At 34.4% G+C, this 22,924-nt stretch overlaps 1 protein-coding gene across 6 annotated transcripts in view; it reads right to left on the reverse strand.

Moving 5' to 3' along the window:
* MAPK10 (mitogen-activated protein kinase 10) overlaps positions 1 to 22,924 on the reverse strand; it is a 145,177-nt gene that overhangs the window by 37,896 nt on the left and 84,357 nt on the right. For all 6 annotated transcript variants that reach the window (XM_021710077.1, XM_021710075.1, XM_008053277.1 and 3 more), the window contains 2 exons: positions 19,006 to 19,188; positions 14,198 to 14,322 (listed from right to left, as the gene is read on the reverse strand). In XM_021710077.1, coding sequence (XP_021565752.1) covers positions 14,198 to 14,322; positions 19,006 to 19,188 — 308 coding nt within the window. The remainder of the gene's footprint in view (positions 1 to 14,197; positions 14,323 to 19,005; positions 19,189 to 22,924) is intronic.

The raw sequence follows: 22,924 nt of genomic DNA on the forward strand, positions 1-22,924 counted from the left end.
AAAACAAAGTCACCAAAAGTGCTTTCTGCTGAACTTGATCCAAAACAACACACATCTTAGATAAGAAATTTTCAGAAAAATTGCCTGAGGCATAGTTATTTTATCCTTCACTTTTTACAGAGCATGAAAGGAGTTCAGTTTTCAAAACACACCTCAAGATAGAAATCAGATTCTCCCTGGAATTAGAAACTTTGGGGAGTTGCTTTTTGGTTATCAATTAAAAGCATTTTTTTATAAACAATAAATTCCATTGTCTTTCACAAGATATTGTGGGACACTATTCCACAAATGACCCTGTGAGTCTCATATTAAACCTGCAGCAAGTTATGGAAGTGATTTTTAGCATTCTTACAACCGCCTTGCCATTAGAAAGGGACATAATAATTTTATTATAGCGCATACTCTGGGAAAGACCATAAACTTTTAATAGACTTGTAAAAAGGGAGTGTAACCTTTTCAATATTCTGTCTCATCGTTGGATGAATCTATTCTATCTTCTCCTCACATATAATGAATGCCCTGGGGCCTAAGCTGTGGGATCTGCACTAGGGAAGGAAATGTTCAGACTTGGCCTTTTCCCTGAATCTGAAGGTTACCATGATTTAGCACCCAAGAATACTTCCTGCATAGGCTTTTTCTTATTCTTTTTGTAGTTCTTCAACTTCCAGCATATAGACTTTTAGTTTACGTATAGTTTTGATGACATTCTGACTTCATCTCTATAGTTTTTATTTAGGGATATTACAAAGTCAGCATAAACATCTTTCAGTGTCGAATAATTGTCTGTTTTCACGTGATTACACATATTCATTTTTAACATTATTAAAGATAATACTAATGCTTTCTGATTATTTTCTCCCTCTCTCCTAGAATGTCAATCTTCTTATTTTACATCCTAACTTTGATAGCATTGCCAACTCTAAGTATGACTTATGAAACAAGATGTTTGGTAATTTAATTCTATAGTTTCTTCTACATAGTAAAAAAACTGGGACTGTAATGTGTTTTTATATTTGTTGCTTACTTGTTTGTTTCACCTTTTTGCTGCAACACACAGCATAACCAACTGCCTAGAAAATTGGCAAAGAAACAAACAAACTCTTGGAGACAAACATAGCAGAGGATGATAAATATTGCAAAGGAAGGAAGTCCTTAATTAGAAAAATAAAGTGGAAGCAAGATATGAGGAAAGTTGAATCTGTCATTCTCATGAAACTTGGGTTATTCAATGCAGAATAATGCAACCATAAAGCTGTAAACCCACCAACAACTGAAACTTACAGCACGAAAAGAGAGTTAGCTACTTGGCTAGGAAGGAGTAGTTGGTCATTTCCATTTCTTAAAGAAATGACATTTTAAAAATGCCTGTGACCACAGGAAACTCCCTTTATAATGCCACTAATTTTTTAAAAATTACAATACTAAAAATTAAAAGCATGGTATTTTATATTTATCATGGTATTTCATATTTATATTTATATTATCTCCCCTTCCATCCCTTTCCTTAAAAAAGAGTGACCTTTACAGAAAAAAGAATCTTTTAATACAAATAAAAAATTATCCCAAGGGGATAAGATTTTCTAAAAAGTGCATTAAATCTCTTGATTATATCTAAACTGATAGTCAACTCTATCAGTAATTTATTAGCATTTTCCTAGTCCTACCCTCCCACACATTGAAAACTTTCTCTTGTTTTTCAAAATTAAGAATTAAAATTCTAGTAAAGAAGTTTCAAAAACCTGATAATGCCTGTGAGTTGTATTTCCAGGAAGCTGTACATGCATAATTATAGGCATATAATTTCAGGATGTTTTTCAAAAGCCCTCAGGAGTTCATCCAAGGAACACTCAGGGGTCAGAAGAAAGTTCAGTGCTCAATGATGAACTCCTAAGGGTAGGGAAATGTTCCCACCATGTGTGCACCTAACCCTGGTCCAGTGTCAGCATAGCACAGGGATGTGATAAGCATTTATGTTAATCCATGTAGGATGGGTACATGTATATTCAGTTTACTTGGGTATTTAAAATATATATAGATATAATTAGATATATATGTAATTTAAAATTCAGCATTAATTAAACTTCATTGAAGCTGATAGCAAGAAAGCAAAGAAAAATGTTTCAAATAGCAAACCTACTTCTTTTTTTTTTTTTTTTTGAGTTGGAGTCTCACTCCATCGCCCAGACTGGAGTGCAGTGGTACGCTTCCAGTCACCGCAGGCTCGACCTGCTGGGTTCCCGGCGATCCTTCCACCTCAGCCTTCCAAGTAACCAGAACTACAGTCATGCACTACCAGCCCAACTAATTTTTGATTTATTGTAGATATGCGGTCTCACCAAGTGGCCCAGGCGGGTCTCGAACCCGTGGGCTCAGGCAATCCACTCGTGTCAGCCTCCCAAAGCACTGTGATTACAGGCTGAGCCACCCAGCCCGACTCAAACCTACTTCTTTAAGCAAACCTTTAGGAACTTAAGCAGGGCTACCCACCAAATGAGCCTTCTGCTGGGAATAGAACAGATGCAGCCTTTAAATTACAGGGTTTAGATGTAATGATTAACACGTGGGCATTGCAGAAAGCATCACCACCTCTGCAGAGCAGTTTCAGTTTCTTTACTGATAAAGGTTCTTTACTGAAAACACTCACATTGATATGAGGATGAGTAGGAGTGCCTTAGAGTTGCCTTTGAGCTTATATATATGGTGATTAAGAGGAGATTCTTTGATGACTAGCAAAAAATTTAAGTCTAGTTTGATAATTTTAGCAACTTACAGGTAGGCAAACAAAGGAGGAATGCAAATTACCAAAGGAGTTATGTTTCCTAGAGATAGCCAATATTACAACCTCTACTTATCTCAAGGGAAAGCTATTTTACAGAGCTTTTCTCTTCTGACCTACTCCTATTCTTCCCTTCTTTTTATTCTTCCTCTTAGTATATAATTAGGTAAATTTTAATTGACAGAACACTTTATAAGTTCCCACACTTTATAAGTTCTTTTTTTTTATCTTTTAGGAGTAACTCTAAAAGGAAAAAACATTGATTTTTTTCTCTCACAGTTTATGAATTACATCCTAGTCAGATGCCATAACTGGATAACCTATTTCTTTCCAGGATGAAACAATTTTAAAAATAAAATATACGCTCACAAATGCCTACTACCTTGAGTGAAATAGGTTGACCTCATAATATCTAAAAGATCACTCCGGAGAAAAGAAATAAAACCATACATTAAGAAGAACTTGACAGGACATCTTAGCTGTAACTCAGTCTTTCAGAGAGTACCAGATGTGGAATGTTCTAAAAAATAAATTCTGCCCCTCCCATGTTAGAAAGTGTTCTTTTTTAGTGGTCTGTAAGAGAGATTAATAACAGCATGTTCCAAAGCAGGTATCCTCAACCTTTTTGGCATCAGAAAACAGTTTTGTGGAAAACAATTTTTCCACAGGTGGGCTCTTCTCATCAGGCATTAGAGTCTCATAAGGACTGCACAACTCGAACCCTCTCATGCACAGTTCATAAAAGGGTTCATGCACCTATGGGAATCTAATGACGCCGCTGATCTGACAGTAGATGGAGTTTTGCTCCCTCAAGCTTACCTCCTGCTGTGCAGACCAGTTCCTAACAGGTTATGAACTAGAACCAGTCCACGGCCTTGGGGTTGAGGACCCCTGGTCTAAAATGCTCAAGAGAATATATGGAAAGAAAAATGGACTCTACTAATCAACAAAAGAGGTATCACCTGAGAATAAACAATTCAACCATTCCGGCTGTTGACTCCTGAAAACCTTATATGTTCACTGGATTCTGAATAGCCCAGTGAACTGAAGTCAAGATTCTCTTCAGTAGAAGAATTTGCTAAAACTAGGGATGAATTTACTAGTATTTCAGTGAAGTACTTATTCCTATTCTAAGTCATATAAGGAAAAAGGTCTCTAAAAGCAGGTGGCTAACTCTATCTACAACAAACATTTTGACAAGCTTCTACCAACATAATACATGGCATCGAAACAACCCAAATGTGATTCAAAAGATATACTCACTTTAGCAGCTGAGGCACTGGCCATGTGAAAAGCAATGAAGTTATATTTTTCTCTAGAAGGCAATTAGTAAATTGCTCACATTTTGCTGCTGAAAGAATACATCAGCATGAACAGATGGAAATTTAGAATTCCACAAATGGTAGATATTAGGAATTAGAGACATTGATTTAACTTTCACCAAGCAAGTGAAAACCACAAAATATGAATTGCTCTTTCTATAATTAAGCACATAATTAGAGTGCATCAAATTCATATCCATTAGAGTGCATCAAATTCATATCCATTTCTTTCTCTCTTTATTTCTAAATTTATATACATTCTGAGTCTAACAAACCTACTTAGAGTTCAACTTCACACTAAAAGGATCTTCCATGACAGATAGATGGCACTAAACTGCTTTTCAAATTAAACCTGCCACGGTAGCACTAGCTTTTTCACAGCATGATGCATGCTGCAATAATAAGAAATCCTAAGACTCAAAGAGGTAGTCCTTGTGTCAGGACAGATGGAGAGAACAGCTGAGGGAGGAATTCAGCCAGTTTATTAACTCCATGTGAGTAGAACAAATCATGTTTTAAAAAATTCATAGGAACATTTAGTCTGAAAAATGGAATTTCAATGATGAACAAGAGAATAAGGATATTCACACTGCAACATCACTCAGTCATCTCTTTGTCTTTTTACCACCTGAAAACAAAAAGTGACTCAGCCTGTAATCCCGCGCCTTTGGGAGGCTGAGGTGAGTGGATTGCCTGAGCCCACGGGTTTGAGACCCGCCTGGGCAGGCGAGACCTCATCTCTACAATAAATCAAAAATTAGCCAGTCGTGGCACGCACGCCTGTAATTCCAGTTACTCGGAAGGCTGAGGTGGAAGGATCGCCAGAGCCCAGCAGGTCGAGGCTGCGATGGCCGGGAGCGGCCACTGCACTCCAGTCTGGTTGACAGAGTGAGACTTCAACTCAAAAAAAAAAAAGAAAACAAAAGGTCAGCCACGACCTGTGTACAGATTATAGACCAACCTAGTGATGAGCTCTTGGGAAATATTTAGACTGATTGTCAAATTTTAATTACACAGTAAATACTATAACATATTATGGAAGTGAAATCACTAACTTATTAAATATTTCAGCTACTTAAAATAATTAACATTGTTAATTATTTTCCTTGTTCTGAAATGGGGTAGCTTATCCTACTTGTGAAACTATGTCAGAGAACTAATATATAATTTTTCTGATGTTCATAAAATGACAGAAATAATCTGATACATCTTTCTGACAATAATTCCCCTTATAAAAGCTCCAAATAGGACTTTCCTGAAAATACTTACTTGACGTGCTTAATCAAATATAGCAATATGTCTTGTTGCAAATACATTTTAAAAACTACAAACTTTTCAAGTTAAATCCAAAGTAATGAACATGACTCAAAAAATTTAAAGAAAAAATAAAGGCAGAGACTTATTAAGATTAGGTACAAATGCATTGCATCAAGAAGCCAACTAGTAGTCAAATCCAAGGTCATACTCAGAGTGATAGACACTGTGAAGTCTTCTTTTCTATTAATACAAAAGCAACAGAAAATCTTTCTACCCATGAAATGTTAAAAAAAAGTTTTCTTAATATTTTATGGAAATAGGAGTTTTCCTCCTTAAGAAAAATTGTCAAATTTCTACCAAGAAAATCTTTAAATAACTCAAATTGTACAGTTTATGCACATTTTCTGCAGTTTGGGAATTGCTACTAAATTTTATATAATAAATTTCATATGAGAACTGACTTCCTTCTCAAGCAAATGAAATAACAGCAAGCAAAAATAATGCCTATTAACTGTTTTAAGTGCATGTCTGTATCCTGTGGGGAAAATCAGGATACAAAAACAGTTGTTTCAGAATTTCAGATGGCTTAGTTATGCAGAAACTGTCTTGAGGACATGCCCTAACCTTTTGACAGTACTCATCAAAGGAAAATGTCAATGACAAAGATTTCAATCCCCTTTCCTCCCAATGGGAGAGATACAGTCTGTACAGAGAGCTGTTTTCATTTATAACTCATTTAAATCATCTCATCCAGATACTTCATGTTTAACTCACAGTGTGAAACTCAGACTCACAGATTTAATAAAAAGAGTATAAAATATCTGAAGCAAGCATATATATTCTATTCAGTGGTTTATCTCCAAAGAGTGGACAAGTACTGATGTACTGTTTGAACATTAGATGCATCAAATTCATATTCATTATAACTCATATTTTTTTCTTATCATTCCTAAGTTTATATACATTGACTACTTTTACAGTTGAATATATTCATAATCCTATTCCTTACCATGCTGTTTCAGGAATTTATAATAGGTTCAAGAGAATTCAGTAGAAGACAACTGGCTAAGCCATAGTTAATGAAGATAGAAACAATACAAACAATAACACACTCATGAAGTAAATATAACAGAACAAGTAACACACAATATTCATAACCAAATGACATTAGCTTTTACTGTGAAAATGTATTCAAGAAAATTAAAAGTAAGTAGTGGTAATAAGGAATAAGAATAATTCCTTTTCACCACTCTCAACCACTTGAATTTTGTTTGAAGGTTTCAGATAGTCAATATGTTTGGAGATGAATCTTTAAACTATAAATTAAGTCTTTACATTATTTAGTATAACAACTTTAGTATTTTTGATTTTTAGAAATAATCTGCACATTGCAATTATAAAACCTAGCCAGGAGATCAATTTTTTTTTTTTTATTCTGTGCCAGATAATTGTTTAAAAACTGTAGCTAGTGGCAGACGAGCATAATTTGTCAATTTTGATTCAAAGCAGTAGATGGTTGGTTGAAGATGAGCAGATTTTTATTGCAATTTAGTTATAACTGATTTACAATTCAAGGGACAAGTGATTACAAATCCTTCTTACAGCCAGGAAATCACTCACTAAATAAATTAACCAGTTAAGATAGATAACCCATAACTGGAGGAGTTTATTCTGTTTCTTCAGGAGATGATAAGTAATCAAAGATTCCCATTCAATAAAAATTTCTATTAGTTATTAGAAACCTACCAAGAGCAAAGAAAGCAGGACACTTGGTTTTTGTTTTTAAATTCAGTACTGAATCTCCATCATCTAGGTCAGTGTAGGACACAAAGTTTGGGCTCAGTAAATACTTATTGAATGAAAAAATAAATACTATGTTGTCAACAAACAATCAAAGCCTATGTGAACAGATCTATTTGAGCTAGATAAAAAGACGGAAAAGTATAAGAAGTGAAGGAAAGACAAAAAAGAAAGATGTAAAAAAAAAATGAGAAGAAAGTGACAGAAGTCTTTTCGGTATATCATCTGCTTGGCAGATGAGGAGAATTAAAGCAACCTAAAGGAAAACAGTAGACTGAATCCTTTCACTCCTCTCAAGTACCTGTTGTCCAAGATTGGTCAACAAATCTGTAGGCTCCTCTTCAGCCTACAACAAACTATTGACAGAGTGACATCAACATATACAGGAAACATGGGCACACATTCGATGGAAATTCCAATGAGAAATACTCTTCTGCCAAGACTATCAGGTTGGTATAGTACTTGTGATTTCTTGGCAAGAAATGATAAAATATTTGAAGAATTAGATAGTTGTTAGGGGTAATGTTTACCTCACTTTACCTGGTAAGGCCTCTGAACATCTGTTCTACACTCCAAAGTCTCCTCTCTGCAGTAAATGTGCTCCATTCCTTGGTTACTTCTCTTTTACTGAGGGATTTCAGAATTGTGATTAAGGAAAGAATGACTAGGTAAGTGCCAGCCCTGGACACATTTGCCCACAGATGCTGCCCTCACCCTTTCTTTAGTTGCTCCTGGTCTCAGTGGGCTGATCCCTTCAGGCTACATCTCCCAGGTTGGTCTGTCAGCTGCCTTAGGGCTGGTGTCAGTCAACTAAAGAAAGATACTACCAGGAAATAGAAAATCCAGGCCATTTTTCCCCATTCCTCTCTCCAGAAGCAGCTGTGTCTCATCTGTATCTGTAACTTCAGCTCTCATCACATAGGCTATCACTACCAATCCCTGGGATCCAGTAAACCATCTCCTGGCTCTAGGGTTGGTAGTAGCTTCCTATTGTTGCTTATCTCTGGGATGGTCCCAGAGTATCTGCTTTTGACTTTTGTGTTGTAATCTGAGAACAACTTTAGATTCACCACTGCTTAAATGACCTGTAAGGTCTTTTCTGCTGAAACCAGTGATCTTAGACCATATGTATCTCCTGACCATCCAGCTCATCTTGACTGCCTATGCACATATATGCATCAGCATTCAGTCTGGATTGCTCTTACCCAGTTCTGGAACTTCTCCTTTGACCACAGGTGTCTGATTCCTTTCTTTATCACTTCTGATCACATATCTAGTTATATTCCACTCACCTCATTATGGTTTTTGGTCCTGTGTCTCTGTAGCTGCTCATAATTGTGCGGTGTATATTCTGAATATTGATATTTGCTAAACTGCAGCATAAAACTACTCTACAGGCAACATGAAAATTAACATTTTTATGTCACAAGGAGATTGAAAATACTGCATACTTCTGGCTTGGTTGGTCATCCCTTCCATATATCCTCCTGGTAATATCCAGTGAGACACAATGGCAGTCTAGAAGATGGTTAAAGCAATGTCAGTTCGTAGCTCTGCTCAAAGGGTATGAAATCTATGATGGCCCTGTAATAAAATAGCTGAATCTATGTTAGGAACAAGGTTAGCTTGTTCCTATAAATTCTTTCACTGTAAGGTAAAAATAACTTAATCCCTAAAGCAATGAAGTAGTAAATAATAACATTGATAAAACATTTGAAACCATCTTAGTTACCTTATGTTATAAATAAACAGTCAATGTGTAACATTGCAGACTATTCTGGGCTTACATTTTCTAAGTATTTATTTTAATTGAACTTCAGCATGAATACATGTAAGTGTTACTCTGTTTCCCCAAGTTATACTCTCACTGGGAACCTGAAGATCAGGTTGTTTAACTCAAGATCTGTTTAGGTAGATTAAATTCCCACTCAACCCTGTCCCAATTCCCAAATTAATCTTGAATTAGGTAAGAAATAATAAGCAAGCTCAGGACTGACATAGGTTCCCTAATCCCCTTCCATCCAAATTGGTTTGATTAGTCACACCTTTTCTCTTAGTCTAGTCAAGGATGTTATGTGTCATTAAGTTCCCAATCAAAATATACCCAGTCACTCTCCTCAGTCTACATTACAAGTATAGTTCCATTCCAAGCCTCAGTTTCAGCATTCTCTTCTGGAACTTTTATTTGGTTGCATACAGAAGGTTCTATTCTGCCTGCCAGCCCTTCTCTGTGTTCTCAAGTACCTGAGTTTGGCCCACCAGAAAAGAATTCCCAAATGCCAGCTGTCTGGTCTGCTCAACCTGCCCTTTTGCCCAGACTCCCAGAGTAACAATTGAACCATTAAGAAATGTATCTGGATCTCTCCTTGACAGAGCCTTCAACACAATAACCTATCAGACTGACCACTGCTGGCCATGAAGCCTGGCCCCAACACCAGTCCCTTAAGGAATGATTCTGGTGTCACATCTAGATTCTTCCTTAAAAGGCAGGAATTGGGAAATCAAGAAATGTCCTTCTTTGACGCCATAAGTTTTTAACTGACTTCTTTATAATGAACATTTTGAATTTCAAATGTCTTTAGTTATGACTGAACACATCTCTCCCTCTCCTGCTCTCTCCTCCCACCCCTAAAACACACAACTACAAGAAGAACATTTAGAAAGGCTGCCGCACTCAGGGGTTTTCTCAGAGTGCTCTGGAGTTCCTGACAGAAATAAATCCTCTTCTTACTTGCCCTGAGGCATAGTTAATTAACTCTTCCTTAGGTTGGAGTTCACCCAATTGTCCCTTAAGTGTGTTCTGTAGCCCTATAGAATGCCCTACAGAGGGGCTGCAGGGTGAAAGTCACACTTCCCACAGGGTGTCCAACTCAAGAATCTGGTAAGAAACAAGACAACTGAGCCTCATTGCTTCCATATTTCCCTCCAACAGGAAACAAGGAAGACATTAAATAGAGTTCTCTAAACAATTGCAACTATCTTCTAGTTTCCCAAAGTGAGTTATGATGAGGATTTGTGGACTCTATAATGTGTCTTTCTTTTGATTTAAACTAATGGTGCTGGCTTCTTTCCAACTTGGCAAAGTAGAGGTGGGTATACATCAGCCAAAACAAAGTCAAACAGTGGGGAAGGGACCTAAAATCATGTGGGAACTAGATCATCTTCTATAATTATTATTTTTTTAATTATAGAATCTTCGGCAGTTTCCTGGCTAGTCTTAATACCAGATACATCTACCTATTCCTAATACCAAAAGCTTGTAAAGTTCTACAATAATAGTGAGAAGAAGAATAATTTACATGATCCTTACTAAGCACTGTACTAAGTACTTAACTCTTGAAATTCTCAGAATACTGTGTTGTAAATATGACAAGAAAAAAGTTTTTCTTAACTTCCTTAGAAAAGAAAACTACATTGCAGAAATAAACATAACCAAGGCCAGCTAGTAAGGGGCAGAGGAGAAATTTAAACCTAACTCCTCTTTCATACCCATGAAGATGTAAACAACTCAATAAATTGTGTTTGGGTGTAATATCATTGCCCTCTTGATGAACGCTGAACCAGATTGAGAGCATCTTCTAATTGTTTTGTGAAAAGGCACTGACATTAAGTGTAACTTGTGTGATCTATTTTGATCCACCCTTTTTCACTCTAAGCATTATTTGAATAAGAACTTACTAATAATCTGAGCAGTTGTTACTTCAAAATATGTACGTAGTATTACACAGATAGATGACTCAAGCTTGACATCCAACCTTTAAAATTTTCAAATTCATGTGTACATGATTAATTTTTCCCCTTAGAGTTATGACAACATTCATATGCTCTTCTCTTTTGAACTTGGCACTTTAATCATTTTGGAAACATGATAAGATAGTTTGTAGTATGATCAACAGGTTAGAACACTACAGCATTTGTCTACTCTTTTCCTATAAACATCACATTTTCCTACTGTTTCTCCTTTACCCCTTGTCTGTTTGCCTCTGTTTCCCTCCAGTGAGACTTATTTTTTTTCCCTTTCATCTTTGAATTTCTTTCTTTCCCTAACATCATGTGAGTTACTTCAAATGAACTTGGACTTCTTTGATGACATCTAATTGTGAAAATTCTGATTATAGATACTTCCATTTATTTGGACTGTAAAGACATGTATTATAGAGACATTTATTTTTATTTTTATTTATTTATTTATTTATTTGAGTTGGAGTCTCACTCCGTCGTCCAGGCTGGAGTGCAATGGCATGGTCATGGTCGCCACAGCCTCAACCTGCTGGGCTCAGGTGATCCTTCCTCCTGAGCCTTCCAAGTAGCTGGAACTACAGGCATGCGCCACTATACCTGACTAATTTTTTTTTTAATTGTAGAGACAAGGTCTCTCCATGTTGTCCAGGCTGATCTCAAACCTTGGGGCTCAGGCAATCCTCTCGTCTCTGCCTCCCAAAGTGCTGGGATTACAAATGTGAGCCACCGTGCCCAGCAAAGACATTTATTATAAAAACATTTATTTCATAAAATAGGCTTGTCAGCCCTGTCATAAGACATAGCACTCCATTATAGCTTTGGCATGGGTTCATAAAGAAAGGTCATTTTATTTTAAATACATTATCACATGCAATAACAAACACGAATTATAAGGATATTGCAGGCTCTTGAGCTATTCTTCAGCTCGGGCCCACTCTGTTCTTTTCTTTGGAGTGTACTATCCTTGTCGCTTTTGCTAAGTAAACTACTCTTTGTTTTTACTCTCAATAAAAAAAAAAAGGTATTGCAGAAAGCTTAGCTGACTGCTGCTTCTAGCACCTTCAAGATCTGTCTCTTCCTAGTTGTGATTCTTAATACATTTCATAGAGTAATAAACTCCTCTTGCCTTAGGATCAGGATCCCAAGCTATTCACTACATGTCTATATGGAAGACATGTTTACCCTTATATAATCAGTGATCCCCATCTAGATGTCCAATGCGTGCTTGTTCTGTGTAGTAACTGATCTCCTTTCCTAGACCTTCAGGCTCCATCAGATCCTTCCCTTAAAATCATATATCCTATCCAGCTATCCATGCCCCAGCAAGACAATATTGACATGGTTGAGTAAAAGGCTCAACTGTTTTAGTATTCTAAATTGTATCTTTTATTCTAAAAAATTTTTTTCATAAAAAGTTAAAATAAATGTTTGAAAAACTCATTGATACTATACAGTAATATGTTATAGATTCTGAGCATCTATCTCTTTTATAGGCAACATAATTACAAGTGAATTACAAATGCAGACTTTATGACTCTAATTAAACTCTAGGCCACAGCACATTAAAAACAGATTACACACATTAAGCTAGATGTAAAAATAAATAAATATGCTTCATGCTTTGCACTATCGAGATAAATGAGGGTAAACAATTGCAAATAACTTATATTTATCTAAAATTTGCATCAACATAACCAAAACATTTTCTTGAATTTCAATGAAGATAAAGTTCTTATACTTAAATTTCATATACATATACAACATACTTTCTCTTACTTCTATACTTAATTATTCTCCAAGGACATCTTGAAAGTATTTCCCAAGTGTGAGAGACTGAAAGAGGTTCTATATTTTAGTTGTAAGACTATATATTAGCTTTAAGAACATTATAATTAAATTCAGAAGTATTTAGTTATAAACATTTTATTGTATACAAATTAAATTAATGGACTAAAAATTAATATGAAGTACTTTGAAATTTCAATATCATTGTAAAACTAATTAGTAAAGCAGATCTTAAGGAAATGTCATACAGAATGGTTGCACCTCAGTTTCCATACTTGGGAAACTCATCTATCATGCAAGTGTTTTCTCTGAAGTTTGTGAATGTTTAAGGATTGGGTTACATTTTGAAAAGGTGCTTGTTGAATATTGTGTTTGTAAAGTTCAGTTCCAGTCTTCATTGCCACTTTTCACATCTTACTTCTCTAGAGAAGAATAAGGGAATGACAGGATTCTCATTCCCTTATTCTAGCTCCTTTGATATGGACAAGCACATGATGAAGTAGAGAAAACTAAAAGAAAGCAAAAATATCTTCAAGCAAAAATATCCTGGGCTGCAGAGATGGGTATAAGAAAAACAAACAAATATTTCAAATAGAATATTAAGGACTTGAAGCAAATAAATTTGAAGTTATTATGTCTAAGAAAATGAGATGATTTAGCACAGGTATTCTAAGAGTTTGAGAAGATTCTGATGTTTATGGGAGAAGGTAACATTGCTGGCAGTAAAATATAAAAGCACAGAAAGGAATTCTTCTCAGGAGGTCTATAGAATGCACATGGGCAATAGCAATACCCCTTTGTCCTGCTCAGCCCTGGCTCCATACAGAAGAAAGAAGAGAGGTAAAGATATAAGAAAGAGATTGGATAGAAGATATTACGTGGTTGAAAAATATTTTTAAAATAGAAAGAGTTATGCTTCTGAGAAGATTTTTAGACTGTGTCTGGATTTAAGATGCGGAGATACATCTTATTTCATATTGTAATATTCAATTTAGAATCCATCTGAAGTAATGACCTTATTGAAATACCTACTTCTTCTCATCTGGTTTGTGCAAGATATTCAAAAGGTACCAATGGTCCTGTAAAAGCTTTCTTATTGAAATGTTCTTAAGTACCACATTTTACTAATGGTGAGTATCTTATCAAGAAAATAGAAGCAAAGCAATTTGTCTTCCATTGTGTTTTCTACCACTAAGTTTGCATTAGGAGAGGCTGGTGGTTTAACACACAGGAGGAAACATAAGCATCAGAAATTTCACAGAAATAAATAGAAATGTGCCACGGACTTCTGAGGTTTGTTGGACTAAACCACCCCCTCTCATGGTAGTCCTGAAAAAGAAATGTATTCAAAACATAGGTTGAAAAAAATACCTGTCAGAGGGGCGGATAATAGGCTTTTGACTTATGCATTTTATGAAAGTCCTTTGTGTGTTCTTTTGGCTTCTAGTCCTATTCAGTTTTCACCATGAGCTATGATTTGTTTGTGGGAGCAAAGTAAAAGAAGCCTATGCCTTACCGCCTCCACTTCGGCAGGGTCATACCAGACATTGATGTAGGGGTGCTGTAAGGCGTCATCCACGGATATCCTTTTTGCTGGGTCAATCACTAGCATCTTCGACAACAAGTCCCTGGCTTGGCTGGCTGAAACAGTGAATGAGAAAAGCAACCAGTAAGATTTTTATTTTAGTAAGAAAATTTGTTAGATAGAGAAGAAATTAAGAAAATAAAAAAGTAAGTAGTACCTTCCTTCCAAACATCATATTTACACCTGTTTCTGTATCTTTAAGCCTAAGGCTTCATCTGGGGTTCTTTGAAGGCTATAATGCTAAGACTATATAATTATTTACTCAGATTTTTAGGTAAAATTTATCAACCCAGAAATTTTGTATAAGCAAAGTAATCTGTGTGAACATAGGATGAAAAGGATAAAGACTAATGGAAGTACAAATGCATGATATTCCACAAGTATGTGGGTGACTGTTTGAAATTAATCAGTGTGTGTGTGTTTATAATGTCATTCATACAAGGGAATTACCACAATTTGAGTATTCAAATTGACTTAAGAGATTTGGTAGTACAAATTTCTTGTATACATAAAAGCAATCTGAAGAACTGATGTGATGGAAATAATATTCAACCACTAAATTTTATTTTAGCATTCTGTAGTCATCAGGCATTTTTACTCAACAGAAGCATGATTTGATGAAATCCAGTAGCTAGAAACTAAAGTTATTCCAACACTACACCAGACACTAATGGATTAACTAATGGATTAACCATTAACTTTATGGTTGTGGGCAGTGACAGTTATAAAATTATATGTAATCAGTAAGCATATTTATTTAATAACATTGCTAAAACACATTAATTTTAATCTCTAGAATATATAAAATTTTGCATAATATACAGTTTTAACAAAAATAGGAAATATCTTAAATCAATACTATTACCTAACTGATTTGAAAGTTGAACAGTGAAAATACTCAGTGTATTCCAAATAAACAGTAAAATTTCAAGTAAAGAGAATAAAATCTAAATTGATTTTTTAAAAAATCAATATATTTGAATCTATGGATGTGTATCTTTATTATCTAACCATTTTTTTCAGATCAAGGCAACTACGTTTATTGTATGCATTTGAAAACTATATAAAATATAAAAATCAGAAAATACCACCTATCTCCACTGGCAACCCTGATTGCAGGCATATTTTTTTCCAGTGCCGTTCATGTATTTTTCACTTAACTTTGACCTTACTCTGTTAAAATGCAACAATTATTTTTAACTATCCTGTAAGTATTTTCTTGTGTTATTACATTTTAATAAATATACCTTCTGACCTGCATAATAAACATTTGTATATATAGCCCTGAATTGTACCCCACATCTTTATAATAAAAAAAAGAAAAGAAATAAATATACCATCTGATGTCTGGACTAACATAAAAAAATCACTAGTTAAATCAGACTTGAAGACTTTTTATTTCTAGTAACAATTTTCCTAGGAAACTCAATCCTAGTAATTATTATCATTACTTTCACACAAAAACTCTGAGGCTCACAAGAATAACAAAAATACTTAAACATTAATTCAATATTTAATCTTTCTCATTGCCATTGGTCTCCTAATGACCTAACAGGTCTGTGTTTGTTCATTCATTGGTTCACAAACTCTTTGATTTGTAACTAATTTTATACTCAAACTCACGTACTCCACTACCATTAAATACTACCATCAAATCCATCAATGTTTCTGCTCTTAGCAAGAATGTGGGCTGGAATAGGCTCTTCATCAATGGCATGAGCTATATCAATACCAAAGTATCTCATTGCAAATAATAATCAATACTGTTTGTAGAAAACAAAATGGGAAAATATTTCAATGCTTTATATTTCATTGGAAAGCAAATCTATTATGCTGTTTTCCAAATACAGTAGAATAAATTCACCTCCTTGGTTATTTATGTATTATGAGTCTTTGTGATTGGTCAATTTTACATTAGAAATTAAAATTAAATACTAAATGTGTAAACTAGTTTACCATTTGCATAAACAGTATAATTGTAGTTGTATTAAAAAATAAACTCAAGACAGCTGGGATTGCATTATGAAGCATGATATTTTACTTAATCATTTTTCTGTTGTGATTTCATTCAATAGTTTAATGAGGGCTTTGTTCTCTGTATCATTACAAGTGTCTTCATAAGAAGGAATTACTTTTACCTGCTATCTCAATTAATATCAAGAAGGATTAAATTCTATGAGATCTCTACTTGGTATGTTAGCTCTCTTTCAATCTGCATAACATTGATCTTGAAAGCAGTTGATTTGGTAATAAATTAGTCCACTGCCATTCAGAGTCCACAGAGGCAGCTGAAGGGAGAAATATAACTGTGCAATAGAAGGGTCAAGAACACAGAAACAATGTTGCACATTTGAAATCAATTAGATAAAAGTTTGGAGGTGATGAAAAGATCCTAGAAAATATTAGCACCACATTTTAGTTTCTCTGACTCATTTAAGTCTACCTTAGCTTTCTCGACTAAATTTGTAAGTAAAATTTGTAGGTAATTGTCCACTTAACATTTTGAGGTTTAGTTTAAAATGTATGTGTCTTAAGTTTTTTTTGATAACTTATAAATACATTTTTAAATTATTTTTATTTTACAGTCACTGAATATTTACTATGAGATGTTCTAAGTGTTTGACAAATTATTAAGTCAATTAATCCTTCCAACAACTCTGTAAGATAGACACTCTGCCTTCATTTGTTAAAATAGATAAAGAAAAAGTAAGTAATCTGCTCAGGGTCACACAGATTTTAAAGAACATCGGCAAAAGTTGAATCCAAATGCAGAAATATCAGGCGTATTTTAAAATCAGATTTTCAAGAGTACCCTAAATTATAAGTTAAGTATTACTATTTATTTATTTATTTATTTATTTATTTTTGAGTTGGAGTGTCACTCGGTCGCCCAGACTGGAGTGCAGTGGCCATTCCCAGCCACCGCAACCTCAACCTGCTGGGCTCCGGCGATCCTTCCACCTCAGCCTTCCAAGTAGCCGGAATTACAGGCACGCGCTACCACGCTGATTTTTTGATTTATTGTAGAGATGAGGTCTCGCTGCCCAGGCAGGTCTCGAACCCGCGGGTTCAGGCAATCCACTCACCTCAGCCTCCCAAAGGCACAGGATTACAGGCTGAGCCACCGAGCCCAGTTAGGTATTACTATTTATTATGTAAATTGCCAAACTTATTTCATGTCTCCAAATGAGACTAGAGCATTATTATCTCAATGTTGTGGATAAAGATATTGATGTGTGTTACTTGAAAGGATGGACTGAAAGAGAGAAGTCACTTTGTTTTGTTCCTAAATCTTAACACAATAATGAGAAAGTAAAAGCTGTGTCCTGGAAGAATGCATACTTTAGATAAAGATTAACTTTGCTGACTTTGTCTTTCCAAAAACCCAGATCCTTCAAACATGACCAGTATCTGCCCATTGTAATCATAAAGCAGACCCTCTCTCTTCCTCAAGGTCTACAAATCATCCACCCAAAGGGGGCATCTGTGCTTCTGGGCTTGATGTGTTGTTAATAGTTTACTGTAACCAGCCTCCAGTCGACTACCTGGAGTCATGAGATACCAGTGCCTGATGATGTCAAGACACAAGACTTGTGATTTCTGTTATCTACATCAAAAAGTGCAACTTTAAATATTCTCCTTGACCCAAACTCCTCTCCAAGAGCTTTAAATATACCAAGTTCCTCTTATGATAGCAGAGGAAGTAGACACATGATACTTGGCCTAATTTGTCTCTCTGTTGTTTCAGCATACATCATCCAGTTAAATGTAGTGAAAAACTGCATGATCAGGAAAAAAAATTATTCTGGAATAAATTTTGGTAAGGAACAAAATAATGCAAATTCAAACAAACAAACAAACAAACAAACCCAGTTCCCCAGCCTTCAATGCCACACTCATCTTGAGTGCCGGCCCTTTTCCTGTCTGTGGAAAGTGATCTTTTCTTAAATAAATCTTTTCTTCCTCCATCTCTTGGTGTGTTGTAAATCTTTGTGTTACTCGGATCTCTGGCTACCAGCGTGCATCTCTGGGCACGCTGACTCAGGTGGTACTGTGCCCCCTTTGGACCCTCCATCCCTAACATTACTTAAGTTCCTAACATTACTCAAGTATATTAACCACAAAGTGGTAGAAAGAATTACTTGTTAATGAAAGTGTCTTTATTGAATAAAAAACATGTAAGTGAAAACTTATTTACTACTCTAAAAGGGGGAAAAAATGGTCGTTAGGTGGTCCACAAAATACAAATAATAGAAACTCAGATACCAACACTTGCACCTACAAGATTTTGCAACTGAAAACTTGTGTTGAAAATATTGTCAGGTAATAAAGAGGATTAGAACAATGAGTTTCAATGTATATCATGTTGGTCTTTTAGAATTATACTTCAAAAAATAATTTTAAGATTCAAAATAAACCCTCATGAAATAGTTAACTCACACCACTGTCACACATTTTATTCTCACCCTTCCTTCTGAATATCCAGGCAATTCTAAAATCCTTGGCCACACCTCTTTGTAAGAATGATCTTTTAAGGAATTCCTCTCCTCATGTTTGAGATGATGGGTATGCTAATTCCTGTGATTTGACCATTACACATCATATCAAAATATCACCCTGTATCCCATATACATGTACAATCATTAAGTATCAGCTAAAAATAAGAGGGGGAGAGAGGGAGAAAGAACACCAAGCCACCATCCACATAGTGGTTCTCAAGTCATCATTAATGAGCATACCTTTGAGTTTATTGTGCTCAGAATCCGCTGGGAAGAGGGAATCTGGAAAGAGCTTGGGAAAGGTGAGTCCCGCATACTTGGGCCGATTCTCTACATAGTTTCGTACTGTGGGTTGCAATTTCTTCATGAATTCTGGACATGGTGTTCCTAGTTGTTCAATTACTTTATTCCACTGATCAATATCTGAGAATTGAATAGTTAAGGGAAAAAAGTGCAGACCACCAGCTCTTGCCTCTCAATAGTTAGGAGGCTAACTCTTAGAATCCTGAATAGTCACCAACACAACTGGAGTATTAGTAAGCAAAAAAAAAAAGGACGAAAATATAAAAGCCGAATTGTCAATGAATCCTCTTGGAGTTTTAAATTCATTTTTGGAACTTGTATACTTTTGGAGAGCTAGCACTATTTAACAAAATAGGATATCATTCAATAGTCTTTGGGTTGTACAAATAAAATCTTATTCAAATAACACAAGAAGAATCTCTTTTATTGAGATAAACTTTTATATAATCATATGATTTAGAAGAAAAATATGATGACACCTCACAGTGACATTTTTTATCCTAAAGTTACCTTAATTATGTATATTTTTTAAATAGCAAGTACACAAAAAGTTTATATAATATTCATTTACATCTTCCTAATTACTTTTCAGATTTTTTTCTTCTCTAAAAATCCAGATACTTCATCTGTTAATGTTTTCTATTCACACCCTTTACACATATCAATATAATTTTTGGTAGTAAAATAGCTCTTTAATTCTTCTCCAAAAACCTAAAAATTATATGTATAAAACAAAGTAGTCACCTATTTCAGGCCTATTGTTTTTACTTCTGACAACCCTGAATATTGTTTTCAACACAATATGAGAGTAGACAGAGGGATGTTCAATTTAAAACAACAGATTTCCATTCAAATACATCCAAGTTTGGAAAGTACATTAAGCATGGGAAATTCCTCAGGAAAAATATTACCTCTCTATGAAAATTAATGCCCACAAAAATTGGAGTTAGATCTTTTGACAGACATGTTCACTAATTGAGATCCCCTTTTTATCTATCTTTAATATTTGATATATTAGGGTCTTGAGAATGATAAACTCTATCCATGAAAACTCTGAAGAACCAGCTAGAAACAACTGCTTTCAAACAAATTTCCATGCCATTGTCAGTGAATGATAGAGGCCTTGGAAATTCTTCTTAAATCCAAACCATAAGCAGTGCTCTCTTCTACATTGTTTAATCTTCTACAACTCTATTCTTTACTGTTAATTAATTTGTTTCCACTTGTGTAATGCATGGCAATTTAGGGACTCTTGTCATGATATTACTTAAAGTTTGTAAAGTCTTTATTCCTAGCTATTCAAGAGGGTTGGACTAATAAGATTTGACAGTCCCGATAGAAGACAAAATTAACTATAGTCAACAAAAACAAATGCATAATACAAACACAGTAGATAGGAAATTTTAAAAAGATATAATCAAATTAATTTGCAAGTCCTCTTTTACCTCCCTTATAATCTGGATCAATAGAACTTGAATTATACATACTCTCTCATTTATTGAGATAAAAAAAGGGACTATAGATTATCAAGAGGTGAAATGAACGTGGGTAAAACTGAATAATATTCCTTTATTAAAAAGTAACAATTCAATAAGAAAATGCTTCAATAAAAGTTCATTTAAATTACTGTGTGCTTGAGGATAAAGTAGTAAATCAGAATCATTAGAAATAAAGAAACTAACATATAAGGTTATAATTACAAGTTACTCTTAGACAAGAACCCATGTTAATACTATGAATATAAGCAAGCTATAACTACTTAGAAATACTTAAGTAGAAGACATTAGTGTAGTTAAAGAAAACTCAAGTGCTTGTCATTAAAAATTATGAAAAAGAAGTATGTTCTTTGATATAGTTAGGTTACCAAGCCCTACCAAGCCATCATTTACTCATTGGTCAGACTTCAGAATTCTGTTTGTCAAATATCAAACTTAAAACAGAAGCAAAGAAGCTGTCAGATTTTTTTCTATAAAGAAGTTACTTAACAAAGTTGGCAAATTAATTCCAACACACTATCAGTTAATTACATTTAGCTAGAAATATGAGGTTGTTCAGCAAAGAATTAATTGCTTTTAAAGTAGCATTCCCAAAGCAAAAATAAAAATAAAAATAGTATTTTTACAGTAAAGTTTGAGAGTCAGATATCCTGGAACTTGTCAAAAAAGTTAAACAAAGTTCAACTGTTTCCTTTAATAAGTCATAATTAGAAACTACAGACACACTCATTGTACTTTCCTAGCTCAGACTGCTTCTAAATGAAACACCATTGTGGTCTTTGATGCAATGGTTTACAAAAAGAGGCGTGGCAAAAATATTATTGTCAATGAAATAGTTAAATGTTAATACTACAAATGTGAAGTACCGCCATCTTTAAAAGTCTTTGCCTTTATTTTAACCAATCCTTTCCATTTTTTCTCCCCATAAGTGGTAAGAACTTGTTTTCCAGAAGTTCATAAGATCATAACATGAGCAGCTATGGCCAACTTAGTTGAGTACCTGATTTTGCTTTATAATCATAATTGACTAAATATAAGCCAAGACTAGAAGTCATACCTTCTGTTTCCAACTCCCATGCTTATTCCAAGTATTCCAGTAAGGAAAAGAGTAAATTTGGAGTTGATGTTATGAAAAATTGCTTTAATTTGGCCATAAAATTGATGGCATGTTTTGCCATAGGCAATTCCCTTAAAAAATGTCTCTGAAGTACCTTTTATAGTCTATCAGGTCAACACGGTCCCATGACAAAGTTAATTTTATTACTATTCTACATAGAAAATAAGGTAGTTTTTAAATGGGGAAAATAATCAGATTTCCACAATGACTACATTTTTTAAGACATAAAATATTAACTTAATTTTATTATTATATGTTCATGTTAACATCATCATGTTAACATGGTAAATTTTTTTAAATGGTCAAAATCATTCTTGTAAAAGAACTTATTTAGATGACTTTAGAATGTCATCATTTTTATACCACAAAGAGTGAGAATCTGAATATTTGCAGATCCTAGCCTTGCACAGTTATCAGAAAAGTGATAAATATATTTGTTTTAATATTTTTGATCTTCTGCTTCCGAAAGAATCACCCAACATCAAAGGCACGGAATACAAATGGAAACATGTCATTTAATTTTAAAAATTATGTATTTTTCAATTAAATGTCAATTAAACTTCCTCATTTAATTCTAAATTCACTATATAAAAAATAGAGTTATATTGCAAAAAAATTGATTTTTATGAGTAGAGTATGATGACACAATAATGTGCAAACGTGATTAGTACTAAAACCTTCAATAAATGGTATTGTAGTAGGAAAATAAAGCAACATAAATAGAGTAGTTAAAATGAGTATCTGGAATCCTAAGATTGAAAATTATTCCAGTAAATATTATCAGTTAACTAAGAACATACATTTCAAGTACTTCTCTTGCTTCAGCTTCCTTGGTCAGGGAACTTTCTCAAATAATAATGACTTGAATACAATATATGTAAAGGTCACTCTTTGGGGTCGCTCATGTACACAGGCCCTTATAAGACTAATCTTTTTCTGGGTGTTTCGGGTCATAATTATTAATAAAATTTATACTATCTACATTCAAGCCTTCAGAAGCTATCATAGAGAGCTATTTAATGACCTCATTCTACCATATCCTGTAAATTACTACATCTTCTTATGTTTTCTCCTATCACCAATTGCCTTTTGTTATCACAAACTTGATTTCAAGAGCTGATATATTGATGGTTTCTGACTTGCTTTCTACTCTGTTTTAGGTCTTATGTCAAATCCTTTGTGGAAAAATAAAAATTTGACCACTATTTGCAACTTAAATAATACCAGTATTTGTCTCCAAATC

Source organism: Carlito syrichta, unplaced genomic scaffold (assembly GCF_000164805.1).
Source record: "Carlito syrichta isolate Samal-C Ts95f unplaced genomic scaffold, Tarsius_syrichta-2.0.1 Scaffold288018, whole genome shotgun sequence".
NCBI lineage: Eukaryota > Metazoa > Chordata > Mammalia > Primates > Tarsiidae > Carlito > Carlito syrichta.